This window comes from Vulpes vulpes, chromosome 4, assembly GCF_048418805.1.
Source record: "Vulpes vulpes isolate BD-2025 chromosome 4, VulVul3, whole genome shotgun sequence".
NCBI lineage: Eukaryota > Metazoa > Chordata > Mammalia > Carnivora > Canidae > Vulpes > Vulpes vulpes.
In genome coordinates, this window is record NC_132783.1 from 131,910,521 (window position 1) to 131,927,797 (window position 17,277).

Below are 17,277 nucleotides of genomic sequence, written 5' to 3' on the forward strand. Positions count from 1 at the left end.
CCTTTCCTGTGCTTGTTGGCCATTTGTGCCTTCTTAAATTTTGCATCTTGTTTGCTTCAACCTAACCCCACTTATGCTGACTCACACCTGATGTCAAATACAGAGTCTCCTAACCACGGCAGAGTGAAACAGTAGAGAGCTTGCCTCTAAGAACACATATAGTTCTGTGTTCAGATACCACTTGCACTAAATATGGCGTTTCTTTCCTATCTACAGTTGAACCAGACCCTCCTGTGAACCTAACTTTGGAATTAAAACAACCAGAAGACAAAAAGCCTTATCTGTGGATAAAATGGTACCCACCCACCCTGGTTGATGTTAGATCTGGTTGGCTCACACTCCAGTATGAAATTCGGTTAAAACCCAAGAAAGCAACTGAGTGGGAGGTGAGTCAACTAGAAGCTTTTGGAAAGGGTCAAGTCCTTGGCACAGATGAAGCCCTCATAGCTGAGAACAAGTCGTTCCTCCTCATTACTGGGTGACCCTGTTGCCCTCTTGATGCTGATGGGACCCACTCACATGTGGAAGGGACTCCTCCCTTCCACTGGGATTGATGGGGGCTCATCCTCATACTCTGACAGGGCTAACTTCTTGCCCTGATCAGCTTCTTCCACCAGGTCTCCAACCCTCCTCCCTCAGGATATCTTAGGTTGAGACACTTGTGAATGTACTTACATGGCACTAAGTAGGAAGAAAAAAATCTCAGCATAATCAGCCCATGGCCAATGCTGTTTTATTCACTTTCAAATACTTCAATGTAAAGAAGAGATAATACATTAAATTATAGACATTATAATAGTCCACTCTGAAATATTTTAGTATATGTCTCTTTTTAAAAGATTTAAAAAGATTTTAAAAGATTTAAATCTCTTTAAAAGATTTGAGGGGTGCCTGGCTGGCTCGGTCAGTGGAGTGTGTGGCTCTTAATCTCAGGGTTGTGAGTTCTAGCCCCATACTGGGTGTGGAACCTACTTCAAATTTAAAAAAAAAGAAAAAAGAAGGGAACATTTGGTTTCACTCATATGTGGAATTTAAGGAACAAAACAAATGAACAAAGAGACAAACAAAAAGACTCTTCAATACAGAGAACAAGGGGATCCCTGGGTGGCGCAGCGGTTTCGCGCCTGCCTTTGGCCCAGGGCGCGATCCTGGAGACCCGGGATCGAATCCCACGTCAGGCTCCCGGTGCATGGAGCCTGCTTCTCCCTCTACCTATGTCTCTGCCTCTCTCTCTCTCTCTCTCTCTCTCTGTATGACTCTCATAAATAAATAATAAAAAAAATTTAAAAAAAAAAATACAGAGAACAAGATGGTGGTTACCAGAGGGTGGTGGGATGGACATGGGTGAAATAGAGATTAAGATTACACTTATTGTGATGAGCACTGAGTTATACATAGAATTGTTGAATCACCAATTGTACACCTGAAACTAATATAACACTTGTATGTTAATTATGCTTCAATTTTAAAAAAAAAAGATACTCTCAAGCCCATTAGCAATGATAAAAATGCATTTTTTAAAAAAAGGGAACATTTCCAAAGATAGCCAAAATAGGATCACACATAGAAAATTAATTAAAATTCCTTAATAACATTTAAAGGCCAGTCCATATTTCAACTCCCCCAGTTGCTTCAAGAAAAATACCCTTAACAGCTAGTTTGATCAAACCAGAGTCCACTCCAAGACCAGTTGTTATATTGCTTTCGTCTCAACATGCTCAGGAGACTGGGCCACTTGTCCCATAGAATGTCCCACCTTCTGCTTTTGTCTGATGAGTTCTCTGTGAGGTCATTTGGCTAATTTTTCTGCCCCTGTATTTCATGTAACCAGACAATTAGATCTAAAAATTTGATCAGATTCAATTTGAACAGTTTTTGACAAGAGTACTTGAGAGGTGATATTATGGGCCTCATGTTGCATCATGCCAAGAGATGGAAATCCTCTGGTTAGCCCACCAGAAATGATGCTCAGACTGATTCTGAGATCAGAGAGGTAGCAACCTGATCTCTCAATTGTAAAGTTTTATTTTGTTTGTACACTATTGCTTCAACAAACTTGAAGGCCCAGTTCTCTTTCACCTAGGGGCTTTATACCAATTGATAATCCTTGAATCTATAAAATCATTAGGGTTGACAAAATAACCATTTTTCAATTGTATTCACTTGGTTGTCTTCCATAAAGTAGAATTTAGAAGGGGGTAGAGGATAGGGACTACTAGAATATTTGACTCGATGTTGATGGAGTTCCCAATGGAGAGATAGAAAACCCGTTAATTTTTGTGTGAGCAATGCAAGGAGGAAAAGATAGGCTAAGAGGGTGGAATGGAGAGAACAGAGATTTATCTACAGAATCGATTCTGCTGGCTTCAGTCCTCCAATAGCTTATTATCTAGGGAAAAGGTCTATGAAAAACATAACACAAGTCAGAGTGACATCTAGTTTCCTTGTTTGTCCTTAGACTCATTTTGCTGGGCAGCAGACTCAGTTTAAGATTCTCAGCTTATATCCAGGACAGAAATACCTTGTCCAGGTTCGCTGCAAGCCAGACCATGGATTCTGGAGTGAGTGGAGCCCAGAGAGTTCCATCCAGATACCAAATGGTGAGTGTCTTGGCCCCCTTTTGTATATATTTCAAAATATTTTTGAAACAAAATGAATTTAGTAAGTTTGGATGTAGTAACTACTAACAGAGAAACTACCTGAAGTGTTGGCCCGAAGAATAAATAGAGGCGACTTTATCATCTCTCCATCCAAATCAAAGACACTTGGAAGTATAGCACAGTGGATCACTGTCCGCGAGGGCCAGTTTCCAAGATAAGGCTGCCAACATGGGCTTGGCATGCCTCAGAGGGCTTGTCACTCATTCTGCCCTAATCCCTCTAATTTGCTCAAGGTTATCATCTAGTTGTGCCAAAATCTGTAAGTTGGTCTGCCATCTGAAAGGCATGGACCAGTTTTCAGTCCATGATGTCGGTTACATCTTGGTTCTTGTGTGAAGGTACAGTGTGCATCAGAGGCTCTCCAGTCTAAGTGCCATTAAACATGGCGGCTGGCACTCCATGAGAGAATGGTTCCTCTTGCATTTCTAAAGTATGTTAGAGTTATAAAGTTATTCCCTTGTCTGGCCCTTTCAACCTGCTCAGGTATTCAGAGAGAATAGGGTTAGCATTAGGAATCAAAAGTGAGGAAAGTGAAGCTCATTGAGGTTAGAGGTCTTACCCAGAACCACATGGCAAAGCCTAGCTGTCTGACAACTCACCTGGCCAAAGTACGGGGGTGTGCGTTGGCTCGGCATTGAAAGAGCACTGAACTGTGGGTCATGAAATCCACATGGGCATCTAGTTCAGCCCTGGATCTTATTAAATAAATAAAAGCAAGGGATGCCTGGGTGGCTCAGTGGTTGAGCGTCTGCCTTTGGCTCATGGCATGATCCCGGGGTCTTGGAATTGAGTCCCACACCAGGGTGTCTCCACAGGGAGCCTGATTCTCTGCCTGTGTCTCTGACACTCTCTCTCTCTCTCTCTCTCTCTCTCTGTGTGTGTGTGTGTGTGTGTCTCATGAATAAATTTTTAAAATCTTTTTAAAATAAATAAATAAATGCACAAGGTCTAAAAGGCAGATGTTCTGAGCTCAAATCCCAACTGCAACTTTATAGTTTACATGTTCATGGGGAAATCACTCTTTGAGTCTCTGTATCCTAATTTTTATATACAAGGCAGTATATGTAGAGACCTTAATGCCATTGATGGCTTTAGCAAGGACTTCACGCATGATGGCCTTTATTATTATTATTACTGCAATGGACCTTGTGACCTTGAATTTCCTCTTAAAGGATCAAATGAAATAATATATAAAAGGGTTTTGAAATTTGTAGAGTATTGTCAAATATACACAACATATTAAAATTTAATAATAAAAATTAAACTCGTCACTGATGCTACTCTCTTTGGATTGCTATTCAAATCAAAAGAAGCGTAGGGAAGGGGGGAAACCCTTTGTTCATAACTTTTGCTTATTAATCTTGTTTGTTTTTAATGATCCTTTGATGTGATCAAAGCTTTCGGACTGTTTGCTTTTTAGATGTCACCATGAAAGATACCATCGTGTGGATCTTTGTGGCCGTTCTTTCTGCTGTCATCTGTCTGATTATGGTCGTAGCAGTGGCTTTGAAAGGCCATAGGTACTTCCCTGTCTATCACCCCCCCCCCCCAATCATGGTTGTCAGGGATTGCAGCTAAAAGGATAATATGAAAATGACGGAAACCTACAGATAAGTCAAGCACTTCACTTTAGCCATAGCTGCAATGTGTTCACCCGTAGAAAATCTTTTATCACTACTAGCAAAAGTTGCAGAATGGACTCCTTTGAAGCTGGTGCTCTTTCCATCAAACTGTGCAATAGTAAAACTCTCGTAAGAGCAACTCAAATCAAGAAAAGCAAGTAGTCCAAATAATCTATTCATTTCAGTATCAGCCTCCTCTATGAGCCAGAGCTAATTAGGATGTAGGCCCCTAAAATTATTAATTGTCTTCACCATTGATTGTTAGTCTCACGGAACCCGAGATATCTATCCACCAAAGTCCAGGTAGCAGGTGTTTGGAGAGAATACTAATCTTTCAAAACTTACAAAGCGAGAAGGTGAGTCATCTATTCTTTCTCACCAATTATTTTATAGCATGGTGACCTGCATCCTTCCACCAGTTCCTGGGCCAAAAATAAAAGGATTTGATACTCATCTGTTGGAGGTAAGTGGCAGAAGTGGAGAATGCAGTGTGACTCACTTCTTTGTAATAATTACCTTTACACATGCGCACATAATTCCCATCAGTCCAGCCTGGCTGACTCAGGCCCTGCCCAGCTCGTCCCTGCTCTTCAGCATGCGTGTTTACAGAACGACAGGTGGAGGCAGAAACTAAACATCAGAGGGCAAGGAGAGAAAGCCAAGAAAACATGAAAACATAGTAATATTTGGCTAGATTTATCAGGTCTGTTCAGTAGCACAGAAATAAACATTTTCTGCAAACAATGAATTTAGAAAGAGGGTAAATATTTTAATTGATACAAAACAGGGACCCAGCACCACCTCCTTTGTCATACTTCGGTTCAAGTTTTCACTCGAATGTTCTTTACATAATTGCAACGTCCTATTTTAGTTGTCGCTCACTTTGAGCACTCAGTAGAGACTGGATCAGTACAGTGGGGCTAGTGTTTGCCAGGGCCCACTTAGGCTGATTCAAGAGGGATTTAAATTCAAGTGTTTTGAATAAAGAGGGGTTAGAACACTTTAAATTTCTGTCCAGATTGAAATATATAGTTTCAATTTGACTTGAGCTTCACACTGATGTATCTAAAAGCAGTGTCTGGCACATCACATCACATGACCCACACACTGTGAGGCTAACAACACAAGCATATGAAAAGTGAATTGGCTTGACTACATTCAGTTTGATCAAAGATATCAGAGCAGGATTTAGGGCCCCAGAATTTAGGCTCCTGGTCCAGTGCTCTTATCCCACTATCTAGTCTCTAGTACTGACCTTCATAGAACCAGCATGAACATCTCAACTAAGTTAGTTAACTACTGTCTAGCTCAAAATTTGACCTTGTAGCCACAGGGACTTAATAATAAAATAACTACTGGGGCAGCCCCAGTGGCCCAGCGGTTTAGCGCCGCCTTCAGTCCAGGGCCTGATCCTGTAGACCTGGAATCGAGTCCCATGTCGGGCTCCCTGCATGGAGCCTGCTTCTCCCTCTGCCTCTGCCTGTGTCTCTACCTCTCTCTCTCTCTCTGTATCTCTCATGAATAAATAAATAAAATCTTTAAAAAATAAATAAATAACTACTGTTTGTGTCACATACACAAAGTTTGTATCTTCTTATTTTTTAAAGATTTATTTATTTGTTTATTCATGAGAGAGATACAGAGTAGGAGTCAGAGACACAGGCAGAGGGAGAAGCAGGCTCTCTGCAGACAGTCTGATTTTGGAACTCGATCCCAAGTTCTGGTATCACACCCTGAGCCAAAGGCAGGTACTCAACCACTGAGCCACCCAGGCGTCCCAAAGCTTGTATATTCTTAATCACATTACCTCTCATCTTCAAAAGAGCCCTATTATTCCCATTTTACAGACGGGGAAAGTGAGGACCATAGAGCTGCTTGTCCAAAGTCGGAACCCTTTAATGAGCGATAGAGTCAAGATTTGGGTACCAGTACCTGACCTAAGTCAAGGGATCAGAAAGAAGAGTGAAAAACAGGAGGCAGGAGGCAGGAGGACTTAAGAAGGAGAACAGAGAGGATGAGAGGGAAGAAACTGGGACAGGGACGAGGTGGGGGCAAAGAAGGGACCGGAAGTGGAGCAGAAGGAAAGGAAAGAGTAGGGGAGGAGGAAGAGGGAGGGGTAGAAAGAAGGGAAGAGGAAGAAGTAAAAAGAGGAGGAGTTGAGAGAGAAGGAAGAGGCAAGACTCTGCTTACCACTGCCAGACTCCAGAAGGCGGTGGAGTTGGTTAGGAGGCTAGTGCCCATGTCTCATGGCCAGCGGGTCACAAAGCACCAAATGGTGGCATGAGCACCGCGGTTTTGGTGTCCCCCAAACATTTTAGCTAATAGGTACGTGTTGATTATATGTGCATGTACTTGCCCATTAAACTCATAATCATTATTGCTTAGAGAGACACGAAGTCAAAATCATGATTTGACTGAAAGAAAAATATGAGATGAGTAGCCGTCCAGGAGCTGATCATAGACAGCCTGGTCCACAAACTTTGACATTCAGGAAATTTTGCTAGGCCACTAGCACATCCCATTTGCCCATAGGCAGGACCACGGGCTTGGCCACGATGCCGACAGGGAACGCTAGGAAGCTGACGGCCCTCTCTCCTTGTGTCTGTGTTTTCCTAGAAGGGTAAATCTGAAGAACTACTGAGCGCACTGGGGTGCCAAGACTTCCCTCCCACTTCTGACTGTGAGGACTTGCTGGTGGAGTTTTTAGAAGTGGATGACAGTGAGGACCAGCAGCTGATGCCAGCGCATCCAAAAGAACATCCAGGGCAAGAGAGGAAGCCCACCCCCTTGGATCCAGACAGCGACTCTGGCCGGGGCAGCTGCGACAGCCCTTCCCTTCTGTCTAAAAAGTGTGAGGAAGCCCAGGCAGATCCCTCCGCATTTAACACTCCCAAGAGCGTTGAGAAGCCAGAGAACCCTCAAACAAATGTGACCTACGCTTGGGGCTCCGGGAGCACAAGCTCGGAAGGCAAAATCCCCTACTTCGCTGCCAGCGGGTTCAAATCTTCAACATGGCCTTTGCCACAGCCCCCCAGCCAGCACAGCCCCAGGTCTTCTTACCACAGCATTGCTGATGTGTGTCAGCTGAACATGGGCACGGCAGGTGCATCAGCCGCTCTGCTGGACAAAACAGACACACGTGCTTTAAGATTTTCAAAAACCACTGAGACTGGAGGGGAGGAAAAGGCAGCTGAGCAGAGGGAAGTGGAAAGCTTCCATTCCAAGACTGACCAAGACACACCATGGCTGTTGCCCCAGGAGAAAACCCCTTTGATCTCTGTTAGGCCCTTGGATTACGTGGAGATTCACAAGGTCAACAAAGATGGAGCATTGTCGCTGCTCCCAAAACAGAAAGAGAACAGCGGCCAGGCAGAGAAGCCCAGTACTCCCGAAGCCACTAAGGAGTATGCTAAGGTGTCCAGGGTGATGGATAACAACATCCTGGTGTTAGTGCAGGAGCCGCGAGCTCAAAACCTGGCTTCGCTTGAAGAACCAGCCAAGGAGGCTCCGCCGTCCCATCAGCAGAATCAAGCTGAAGAAGACCTGGCCTCCTTCACCTCGGCACCAAGTGGCTGTGGACTCCAGCGGGCTGGGTTGGATTACCTGGATCCCACGTGTTTTATGCACTCCTTTCAGTGATACCTTGAGTAACGGAATGATTGGTTAAAATGTGATTTTTTTTTTTTCAGGTAACACTACAGAGTACAGGAAATGCACTCTACTAGAGAATGCTCGAGAATGTGGTTAGAATGACACTATACAGCCTGTAGTTCACTCCTCATGCTCCATTTTCAACCAGCTGCCTCTTTCTCCAACAGCTGATTCCAGAACAAATTGTTTTGTTTCCTGTGATTTGTAGATTGACTTTTTTTTTTGCTATTAGTTATAAAATTCCGTGTTCAATGAAATAAAAGCACATTGTTTAGCATTCTTGAGGGACAGTGCCAACAGGTATATCCTCTGGAAGGGGCTTTCATGGTTTGGTATGCGACAGAAGGAAATGAAATACCACTGCTTACCACAGGAAGATGAGAGATGTGAGAAAAAGGCCATGAAAACCGCTTTTGAAAACCAACAAACGTTTGCAAAACCTTTGCTTAACCTTTACATTCCTCTCTTATTTTATTCAGATTAGCCAAAAACAACCCACTTAAAGAAAGAATACATTCCAGAATACCCGACACACTGTTTACATGGGTTCCTATCACCTTAGTGATACATTGCCAATATGCAAGCCAAAATGATGCCTCCAGTTTTTTTTCTTAAAATGGTTTGAATTTATTAAGCATGGATTTTTTCCCCCTAAATTGTAATTTATTCTAAAGCCTCCAGAGAAAACCATTTTGGAGAGTGAAATTTTCTTACATGATAGGTAAATGAGCTCCATGTGGTAAATTCTTATAAAATCCTTTCCTGTTTCATTTCATCATAAGAGATAATTTATTATACACCCTAGTCTTCAGTTAGGTTAAAAAAAATCCCCAAAGACCAACTTTAATTTTAAAAGATAATCACAGCAGGATGGTAATGGAAATACTGCCTTACTGTACATACGAATTCTACTTTAATATAAGCCCGTAAGTTTCACAATCTATTTTTGAAGACTATTTTTCTATCACTTAGGTAAAATAAAAGACTATTTTCTATCTTCCCAGTACAGCTGTTTACGTATTTAGCGGGTACAGTATCTTCTGCTATGAGGTTATAATGAGTATTTGCAGTACATCATAGTATATGCAGTCCCTGTTTGTGGAGTAAAATGCCATAGCAACCCAAAGCCCATTGAGGAATATGAAGTGATCTGATTCTTTTCATCTCTGTGACACTGTAAACAGTCTCCAGCCTGAAGTTTTAGGGCTTTCCACAGACCAGAAATTAATTCTGTAATTTAGGGCTACTCTGGGGCTTCTCCTCTTCCCTGGGTGAATATTCATAAAACCACCACGAAAAGGTGAGTGATGACCTCTCACATACTGTTTCAGAGAGAACGTTTGGTTTGGTTTGGTTGTTCTGAGAAATCTTGGGCAGCAAAGAAAAAGTAAGCAAAGCCAGGACTTAGTATCTCTCTGAAGTAGGTCCATTTGCGAAATCTTGGCGAAAGCAGAGACAACACTCACACCAGAAGTGTTCACATGAAAGTTCTAAGGAAGCAGGCATCTGTGGAGTGGTGACAAGAGCTACAAAGGCCGGGGTATGGTAGTAAGAATCTCCAAGTCCGTTCCAAGGGCAGCCTTCCCGAGAGCAGCCAAAAGCCTGGATCTGCATTTTGAAGAGAGCGTTCATGACTCATAAAACCGCCTCCCTCTGTTTTTCATCTCATCTGATGGCAAATCCATTCTCTGTGTTGACTCGCTAGCTAGACACAGTGAATTTGAACTCACGTCTGTGAGTTAAATATTCCACCCCAGCAAGCCCATGCGGACAGGAACTAGGCTCCAAGGTGGCCTAATGTTTGAAGCTGAACACACTGCTGGGGCTTCCAGAATTGCAAAGGTAAATAGATCTGAGTTCCCTTCTCCCAGTATAGACTGGCATAAGGAGCGAAGGGAACATTTGGGAAAGTTGTCCAAGTTCATTCATGCCCTAGGTCCTTGCTAGCCTGAGGTGTGCCCTGAGGACCAGCTCTGTCAGCATCCCCTGGCACTGCTAGCGATGCAGAATCTTGGCTCCCCTGTCCAGACCCACAGAATCAGAATCTGCATTTTACTAAGATCCTCAGAGAATTCATGTGTACGGTGAAGTTTGAGAAGCCCTGCCCCGTGTAACCATTTCCACTAACGGTGTGTTGGTGCCTGGAAACAATCCTCTCTTGGAAATACAAGTCAGGTCAAACTCACACTCGATGACACCCTATGTAAGGAGAAGGCATACTTTAGAAAAAAAATCCACTTGGCATTTAAATTTACAGAATGATTGAGAATGACTTGCAAAAGTACACACAACTCCAAGACGGCCCGGGAATATATTCCACCTGGAATGAAAGTCTCTGCCTTTCAAGGCCAGTGCAGATCAAACTTTTCCCCAAATAGCCCATTCTTCTCCAAAATGTATATCAATCACTCTGATCATTCAAAAATTCAAAAATAATCTGTTTTGATATATGACTTGGAATGCGTGATAAAAGATATTATGGTTAAAATCTCACCTTGGACTAAATGCCAAAGATACCCCAGTTAGCCACTCCTTAAGTAAGCCCAAGTTACATTCTATGGTTAATTAACACTTTTTATTTGAATTAAACAGCAGGGTTGTGTTTTGTTTTGTTTTGTTTTTCATCTTCTGGCCTATTTGCTATCAAGGAGGCAGCTAGTGCAGTGGAAGGATGCAGACCGGGGGTCAAGAGACCCAGGCTCTAGTCCTAGCTATGCTGCCTTAGAACAGTTGCCTTTCCTGGGCCTCAGTTTCCTCGGGAGGAAATGTCATCTCTAATATCCTTTCAAACTCTGGCTCCTTGATTTCATGACTCACTGAATATTTTCCAGCAAAGATCATTTTCCCAGCGCTTTGATCTTAAGTGAGCTAAAAATTAATTGTCCTTCATCATAGACATGCAACCACTCTCCAGTGATGTGCTTTTTTTTATTTCTCTTTTAAATCATCAGTTCCAGTCGTACTTAACATATTGCCTATGCATGTCATAAATTACATATGTATGGGATCAGAGTCTAAGATAACATGCAGGTATGTGTCAGGAGAAGAGGCATGAGATTTTCTTAAAAAACACATATTGAAGGAGGCTCTAATTTTTAGAAAAATAATCTTTTACTGAATCAAGCCATGATTACTTTTGGCTAAGTCCAACAGCCCCAAATCTCTTTTCTTAGATCTGGCTGCAGCTTCTGGTTTTTCCTTCTTTTTGATGAATTATAAACCATTATTGCACCGTTGGTTTAAAGAGCCATACGCTCTGAATTATAAAAAGTCATGTTTTTATAAACAAACACCTGAATATTCAAGTTACAAAGCACATGGAGATGGGCTAGCCAATGGGTGATTTATGGAAGCTTATAACCCAACCTGCAAGATGTTCTCTGGTCAGTTTTAATGAACGGGTTTAAGGCACCTCAGTGTGAGCACAAGTTATTATCAGCTGCGCCCCTGACATTTAACAGAATGTCCATTCTCCTAAGTGCCTAAGACCAATCCTGGTAGGCGGGTATGTACCAAAAACTTGCTTTCGCTGGTTTGGTCCAAAGTGGGTCAATTCCTTACCACGTATATGAGATCGAGGAGTTTGACCTCTTGTCCTGTAGAGCCCAACTGAATCGGAGAATCCAGTGAGTTCATGAGCTCCAGGATGCAGTTTGGCTGTGGAGGAAATCCAGCTCTTTCTTGAGATTCTCCACTGTTGCAGTCACTTGCAGAAAGACTTGGCCCTGCCTTTAGTAACTTCTCTATCTCCTTAGTGTAGACAAGAAAGAAACAGATTTGTACATATTTTACAAAGTGCCTTTCTTTACTTTTATAAAAAAAAAAAGTTTTGTTTTTTCAAGAAAAGTGTATCGATTAGAAAGTAAATTTTACTTGTTTTATGTAAATTAATGGAGAAACCAGAAAGGGAATGACAAAATGGTCTAAGGTCCAACCAGCAACTGTTCAGTGGATTTTTTAATTTATTGCTTAACTGAATTACCATAAAGCTGATGTGAATGATGTAACTTATTTTGTCTGATAAGAAATTGACTCTGGTTAGGATTCGGGGATATGCCTGCCACCCTGTGATTCGAGACTCTTCACTTTAAAAACATACCCATATGCTTTTGAATGCCTTTGAATTGCATATCTGGGCCGGAAAAGGACAATGCATGCACAGTGGAACCTTGCACACATACAGAAACATGTAAATGGCTCTGGATTACCACCCCCAGTGATGCTAACGTAGATTTGCCATTGATGAAAGCCTCATGTGTACTTCAATGAACAAATTTCTTGTTCTGCCCTTTCGGCTCAAGTACAATAGTATTGCTGGAGTAGTGGGCTGAGCACCCAATTTGCAGGTCTAGGTCACATGGCTGCCACTCAACAGACTATGCGACTTTACGCCAAGTCCTTTAAACTCTAGCCACCAATTTTCTGACCTGTTAAATAAGTAGATTGGCCTAAAATGTTTGTAAGCCCCCGCCAGCTCTAACTGTCCTTGATTCTCATGATCAAGTAAGATCCAAGGTTTCAAAGGCCCAGGTGCAATGCAGGAAAGTATTTGACATGCCGTCACCCTGATACTGCACGGGGTTAAAACATTTAAGAGAAACATGGACATCTATTGGTCTATATCAGATTGATTTGCTTTAACATCCTGGCTTTTTTTCTTCTTAACTATCCATACTTAGAGGCTTTTTGTTCTTCTGCTCTAGGGCCTGTATTTTTCCTGAGAGTTAATTTTGCACACTAGCAACCATAGGTTCCGCAGGAAACTAAGTTCTTCATAAACAATGGCCTTGGCCCTGCAAAGGACTAAGTCACGTGTTAAATCAGCCACACAGATATCACGGTGAAGGTTGAGAGTCATTAGTCACCTCATTTAGAGATTTGCATACTTAGAAATTCCAGCTCAATTCATTAATTAATTAATTCAAAGGCCGTTAACAAACCCAAGCTACGTCGATGACTCAGTTCCGGAAGTCTTATGGAGAAATTAACAATACAAAATGATTGCCTGAGAACCTGTGTTCTAACCAGAAGTTCCATTTATAATTATGGCCTGGGCTTACTCCATGATTACCAGATATATTACTGACCAATCATATAGGAATTCTCTCCCTAGGCTTGTGTATTTCCATAAGGTGATTTGAGGTCTGAGATCATCATGGTATCCCTTTCAATGAACAGGGAAAAAAAAAAAAAAAGATGTAGAAAATAGGACATTTCCAGAGGTTTGGGCATCTCAGGATTCCACAAAATGCCAACAGTAGCCTGCTAAACCCAAATTGTATTGGACAAAGTGAATCTGTAAACTATTCAGTGTTCTGAGCTTATGGCTAAGAGATGTACATAACTCACAACACCATATTCCCGTCATTGTCTTATCCGCCTCCATTCCTTTGATTTATGCTCTAATCTCAAGTCAAAAGGCACCGAGACGTGTAAAATAGAAAACATATCCTGTTTATGTGACTGTGGCCAATGAATAGAGAGACCCTTAGCCAATCGTATTCTATTAACTTCTATCAACTTTTTATCTGCTCCTGATTAAATAAAAAAACAACCACCATAAAATCTTTGGCTAGTGAAGTGGTAATATCAAAAATAGCCTTTACTAGTTATGTTTAAATTATGCTTCAGCTGGATAAACTTCAAAATACAGTCTGAGTTTTTCCATGCAAATTTCACAAATCCTGGAGAAAAAAAAAATCTTGTTATTATGTTATCTGAAATCAAAAATCTGTAGGGCAAAGATACCTCTGAAAAATAATTTGTTTTATAAAATCTCTGATAGGGTGTTTCGAATTTTCAAAAGTAACTACCTCCCCTTCTTGTCCTACTGTCCTTCCTCCGAAGCTGCTTATTGTTTAGAAATGAAAGGTATCACGTCTCATGCTTTGACTGTTTTTCAATGGCATATTTAATGTATACTGGCCATGTGACATTCCTAACTTTAAAATAACTGTTATGTTATTTTATATTATATTGCTTTATGTGGTTCAAAACTGTTTGATGCATTGAAATATATTATCCTTGTATTGTGAGATTCATCATGTGATATAAATGAAAATAATTATATAATGGCTTATAATCTATTCTTGTTATTTCAATATGATTGTGTCTATGTCTGTAAAACAAAACTGAAAAAATGTAATCATTTATTTCTGTTGAGGCTGTGAATGTATTACTTTTTTTCTTAACCTTTGTCTAGAAGTAGTGTCATATGCCATTGTACAGCTGATCTGGGGTGTTGAGTGTTTAGAGTACAATCCAACCATTGTTTGAAAGTCAACTCTCAGCTTTGCTTCATGTGACTTCTTGATAACTTCTTGAGTGTTGGTTGCATCATGAGGCTTGCTTTTGTGCTCATTCATTTTAAACAAATTTATAAGAGTCTCATGTGGAAACCAAAGCAATCTAGAACCAGCCTGTTGTGTGATCTGTGTCTTCTGTAAAGCCATATTGAAGCAAAGACTATGTAGTAGCAAAAGGTTCCACATTTTCAGAGCTTTCACTACCTCTGCTTTTTCTCTTTCCCTAGAAAATAACAAGCAAAATTCTTCAACATGAAGTGGGAAATTAGAAGTGATTGTTATAATAAGTTGCTGGGGATTGGTTTTGTTTTTTTTTTTTTTTACATGAAAATACACCTTCTAATTCACCACTTTGTAGGTTTATGCTAGGTTTTCTCAATAACCAGTTTTATATTTTATAAAAACTGGCTGAAGAATAAAAGCCAGAAAGAATACTTAGTAAATCACCAGATGAAAAAACCAACAAAACCATAGAGTGTAGGTTTTTTTCCTAATGATGAGTCACCTCAAGTTGTTCACTCAAAGCCATGATAATATTTCTCACTATTTGATTTCTCCAACACCCCTAGAAATAGATATTTTCCTTATTTGATTTTAGCCATCAAATATATTACAGTATGGGAAAAGCCAGCCATATATCAGAAATAGTCTTGTTTCAATTTAAAAACACATTTCTACATGTACTTATTGTACTTTTTTTCTTTTTGGTCTTAAAGAATTTTAGAGGACTGTAGTTGTCTGATTTATCTTGCATTTCTAATTCTGTAAATCTTTGGTTATTGCACATTGTACTTTCCATTTTTCCATGGATTTATTCATTGGCCTCCTTTTATTTTGAGGGGACAACACGGACCGTTATATTTTCGTCAGTAGTATGGGAAATCTGCTAACTGCTATTGTTATAACGTCCTCATTTTTACTGCACGCCAAAAACAATGCTTGCCAAACAAAATCTTGGACATCCCAGTATAATATGGTCATTATATTTCTGTTCATGTTATTGACAATACCCAGTTCGGTGCCTGGCTCAATAAATGTTTATTTCCCTTGCCTACCCTTCCTTTATTTTTATTTGACATGTAAATAAGAGGAATAACATGTGCGTGTCTGAAACAATTTTCTTGAAGCATTTTTGCTGCTAAGGGATCTATAATCTGGAAATCGTTAGCGTAAGTTGGACCAAAACAATTATCCTCCTTTATCTTCCTCCTTCCATATGATTGCGAAACATACTTTCCTTTCTTCCCCTGCACCCCCCACCCCACCCCCACCCCCCGCCTGTCACTTTCACATGAGAAGCTGCTAAAAATAAAGATGGAAGGAGCAACATGGAGACCAAAGCAGAGGAGCTTGCTTAACTATTGTAAAATAAAGGAAAGACCAAACCATTTTTGAAAATGCAGTTCTTTTGAATGGTATGATTTGTCCACATTGCTAACATTGTTTCTAACAGAATCCATTGGATTATGTGTATAATGATCACCTTTGCTTTTTAATGAATCTAGATCTAGAAACCTTCACCAACTGTCCATGCTTGTGTTAAGAATTAGGAAATAGTTGGGGGTCCGCTTTACAGATTCTTCTCTGCCCCCTAATTCTTTCCTATCAGGTCTCACAGGAGCAATAAGGAATTTCTTATCTTATCTGAGGGTCACGCTCCAAATGGCTTCCATCAAAGAACCAGCGACTCTCCCATGCTTATGTGGGTGCCACTTGCCTTAAACTCTTGGGCACACTTTTACTTCTAAACTAAAAAATTTGGAGTGCCAGTCACCAGACACAGCATTCATATAATTAGTGACAAGCTGGAGAACAACGGAGCCAATTTTCCAGAATTATCGTATGCACGTTCCTGAAAGAAAACAAATTATTTTTGCCACTTCTTGCCAGAATCACATCTGAAACCTTAACCTCACCAGACTTCCTACAACTTATTAATCAGGTTTGATACATTCGAAATCTTCCCTCTTTTTTAGGGACTGAGAGATATAGTTTCCATTTAATAGCAATCTTGAAATGTTGCAGGTTGCGGGCAGGGTGGGACTGGGCAGGAGTATAGGAAATAGGGGTATTGATGAGGCCCCAAAAGGGACCCCACTGGCCAGGGAAGCAGATTCCTGCTGCATTTACCTCTAAGAGTCCCTCCAGACCACACAGGGGAGACTGAACCCATTCTCAGTGTTGGAAAAGCATATTCTACTTTGGAGATCTCGACACCTACAATGGAATTCTTTTATCTACAGCCTCCCCCACCTTCCCCACCTCACCCCTCAACTTCTGCTGCCTGCACAAGTGTCAAGCATTTTTCTTTTTTTTTTTTTTTTTTTTTTTTTAAGCATTTTTCTTTTATTATGATCAGGTTCACATGAAAACTTAGGCTGACAACCAGACTTGAAACACAGATATTTTTATGAACGTGATAAAAAAAATTTTTTTTAAAAGGCTAAAAGGCACCAAATAAAACATCACATGGATGTAGGTTGGTGAACACTGAAATAAGAGAAGGGGGCTCAGGAATTTTTATTACTGTATTTATGAATGTGTTTGAAAGAATTCGTAAATGTCACAGCTACTTTAAGGTGACACACATTCACTCCATAAATTATTAAAAATTACAAAGTGAGCTTAAACGACACTGGCCAGTAGTTCTACTTAACATGATCGATATTGCTATTGTTACTGTACTATGTAAACTTATGGTGTTTTTCTATCTTTCTTCAGAGCAACTGCTTTTGCAATGGTGACAGTGCTTAAAGTGAAGCAATAAATTACTTCCTGAGAATGGCTTTGTAGGGTCTTTTTATATACATGTGAAACATGTATTTTATGAAAATACAAATTTGGGAAGTTTTCCTTTGCTTCCACATACTTTATTAGGACTTTTTTTTTTTTTTTAAAGAAAAAAGAAGAGGCCCCTGGGTGGCTCAGTCGGTGAAGGGTCTCAACTCCTGAATTCAGCTCAGGTCAAGATCTCAGGGTCCTCAGATCCAGCCCTGCCTAGGGCTCCAGAGAGTTGGCTGGAGATTCCTCTTCCCTCTG

At 40.7% G+C, this 17,277-nt stretch overlaps 1 protein-coding gene across 6 annotated transcripts in view; it reads left to right on the plus strand.

The window, feature by feature from the left end:
* Positions 1 to 15,292, plus strand: part of PRLR (prolactin receptor) — a 172,734-nt gene extending 157,442 nt beyond the window's left edge. For all 6 annotated transcript variants that reach the window (XM_072757107.1, XM_072757109.1, XM_072757112.1 and 3 more), the window contains 5 exons: positions 217 to 386; positions 2,459 to 2,600; positions 4,081 to 4,180; positions 4,676 to 4,745; positions 6,899 to 15,292. In XM_072757107.1, coding sequence (XP_072613208.1) covers positions 217 to 386; positions 2,459 to 2,600; positions 4,081 to 4,180; positions 4,676 to 4,745; positions 6,899 to 7,921 — 1,505 coding nt within the window. In that variant the 3' untranslated portion in view covers positions 7,922 to 15,292. The remainder of the gene's footprint in view (positions 1 to 216; positions 387 to 2,458; positions 2,601 to 4,080; positions 4,181 to 4,675; positions 4,746 to 6,898) is intronic.
* Positions 15,293 to 17,277: the final 1,985 nt, after the last annotated feature.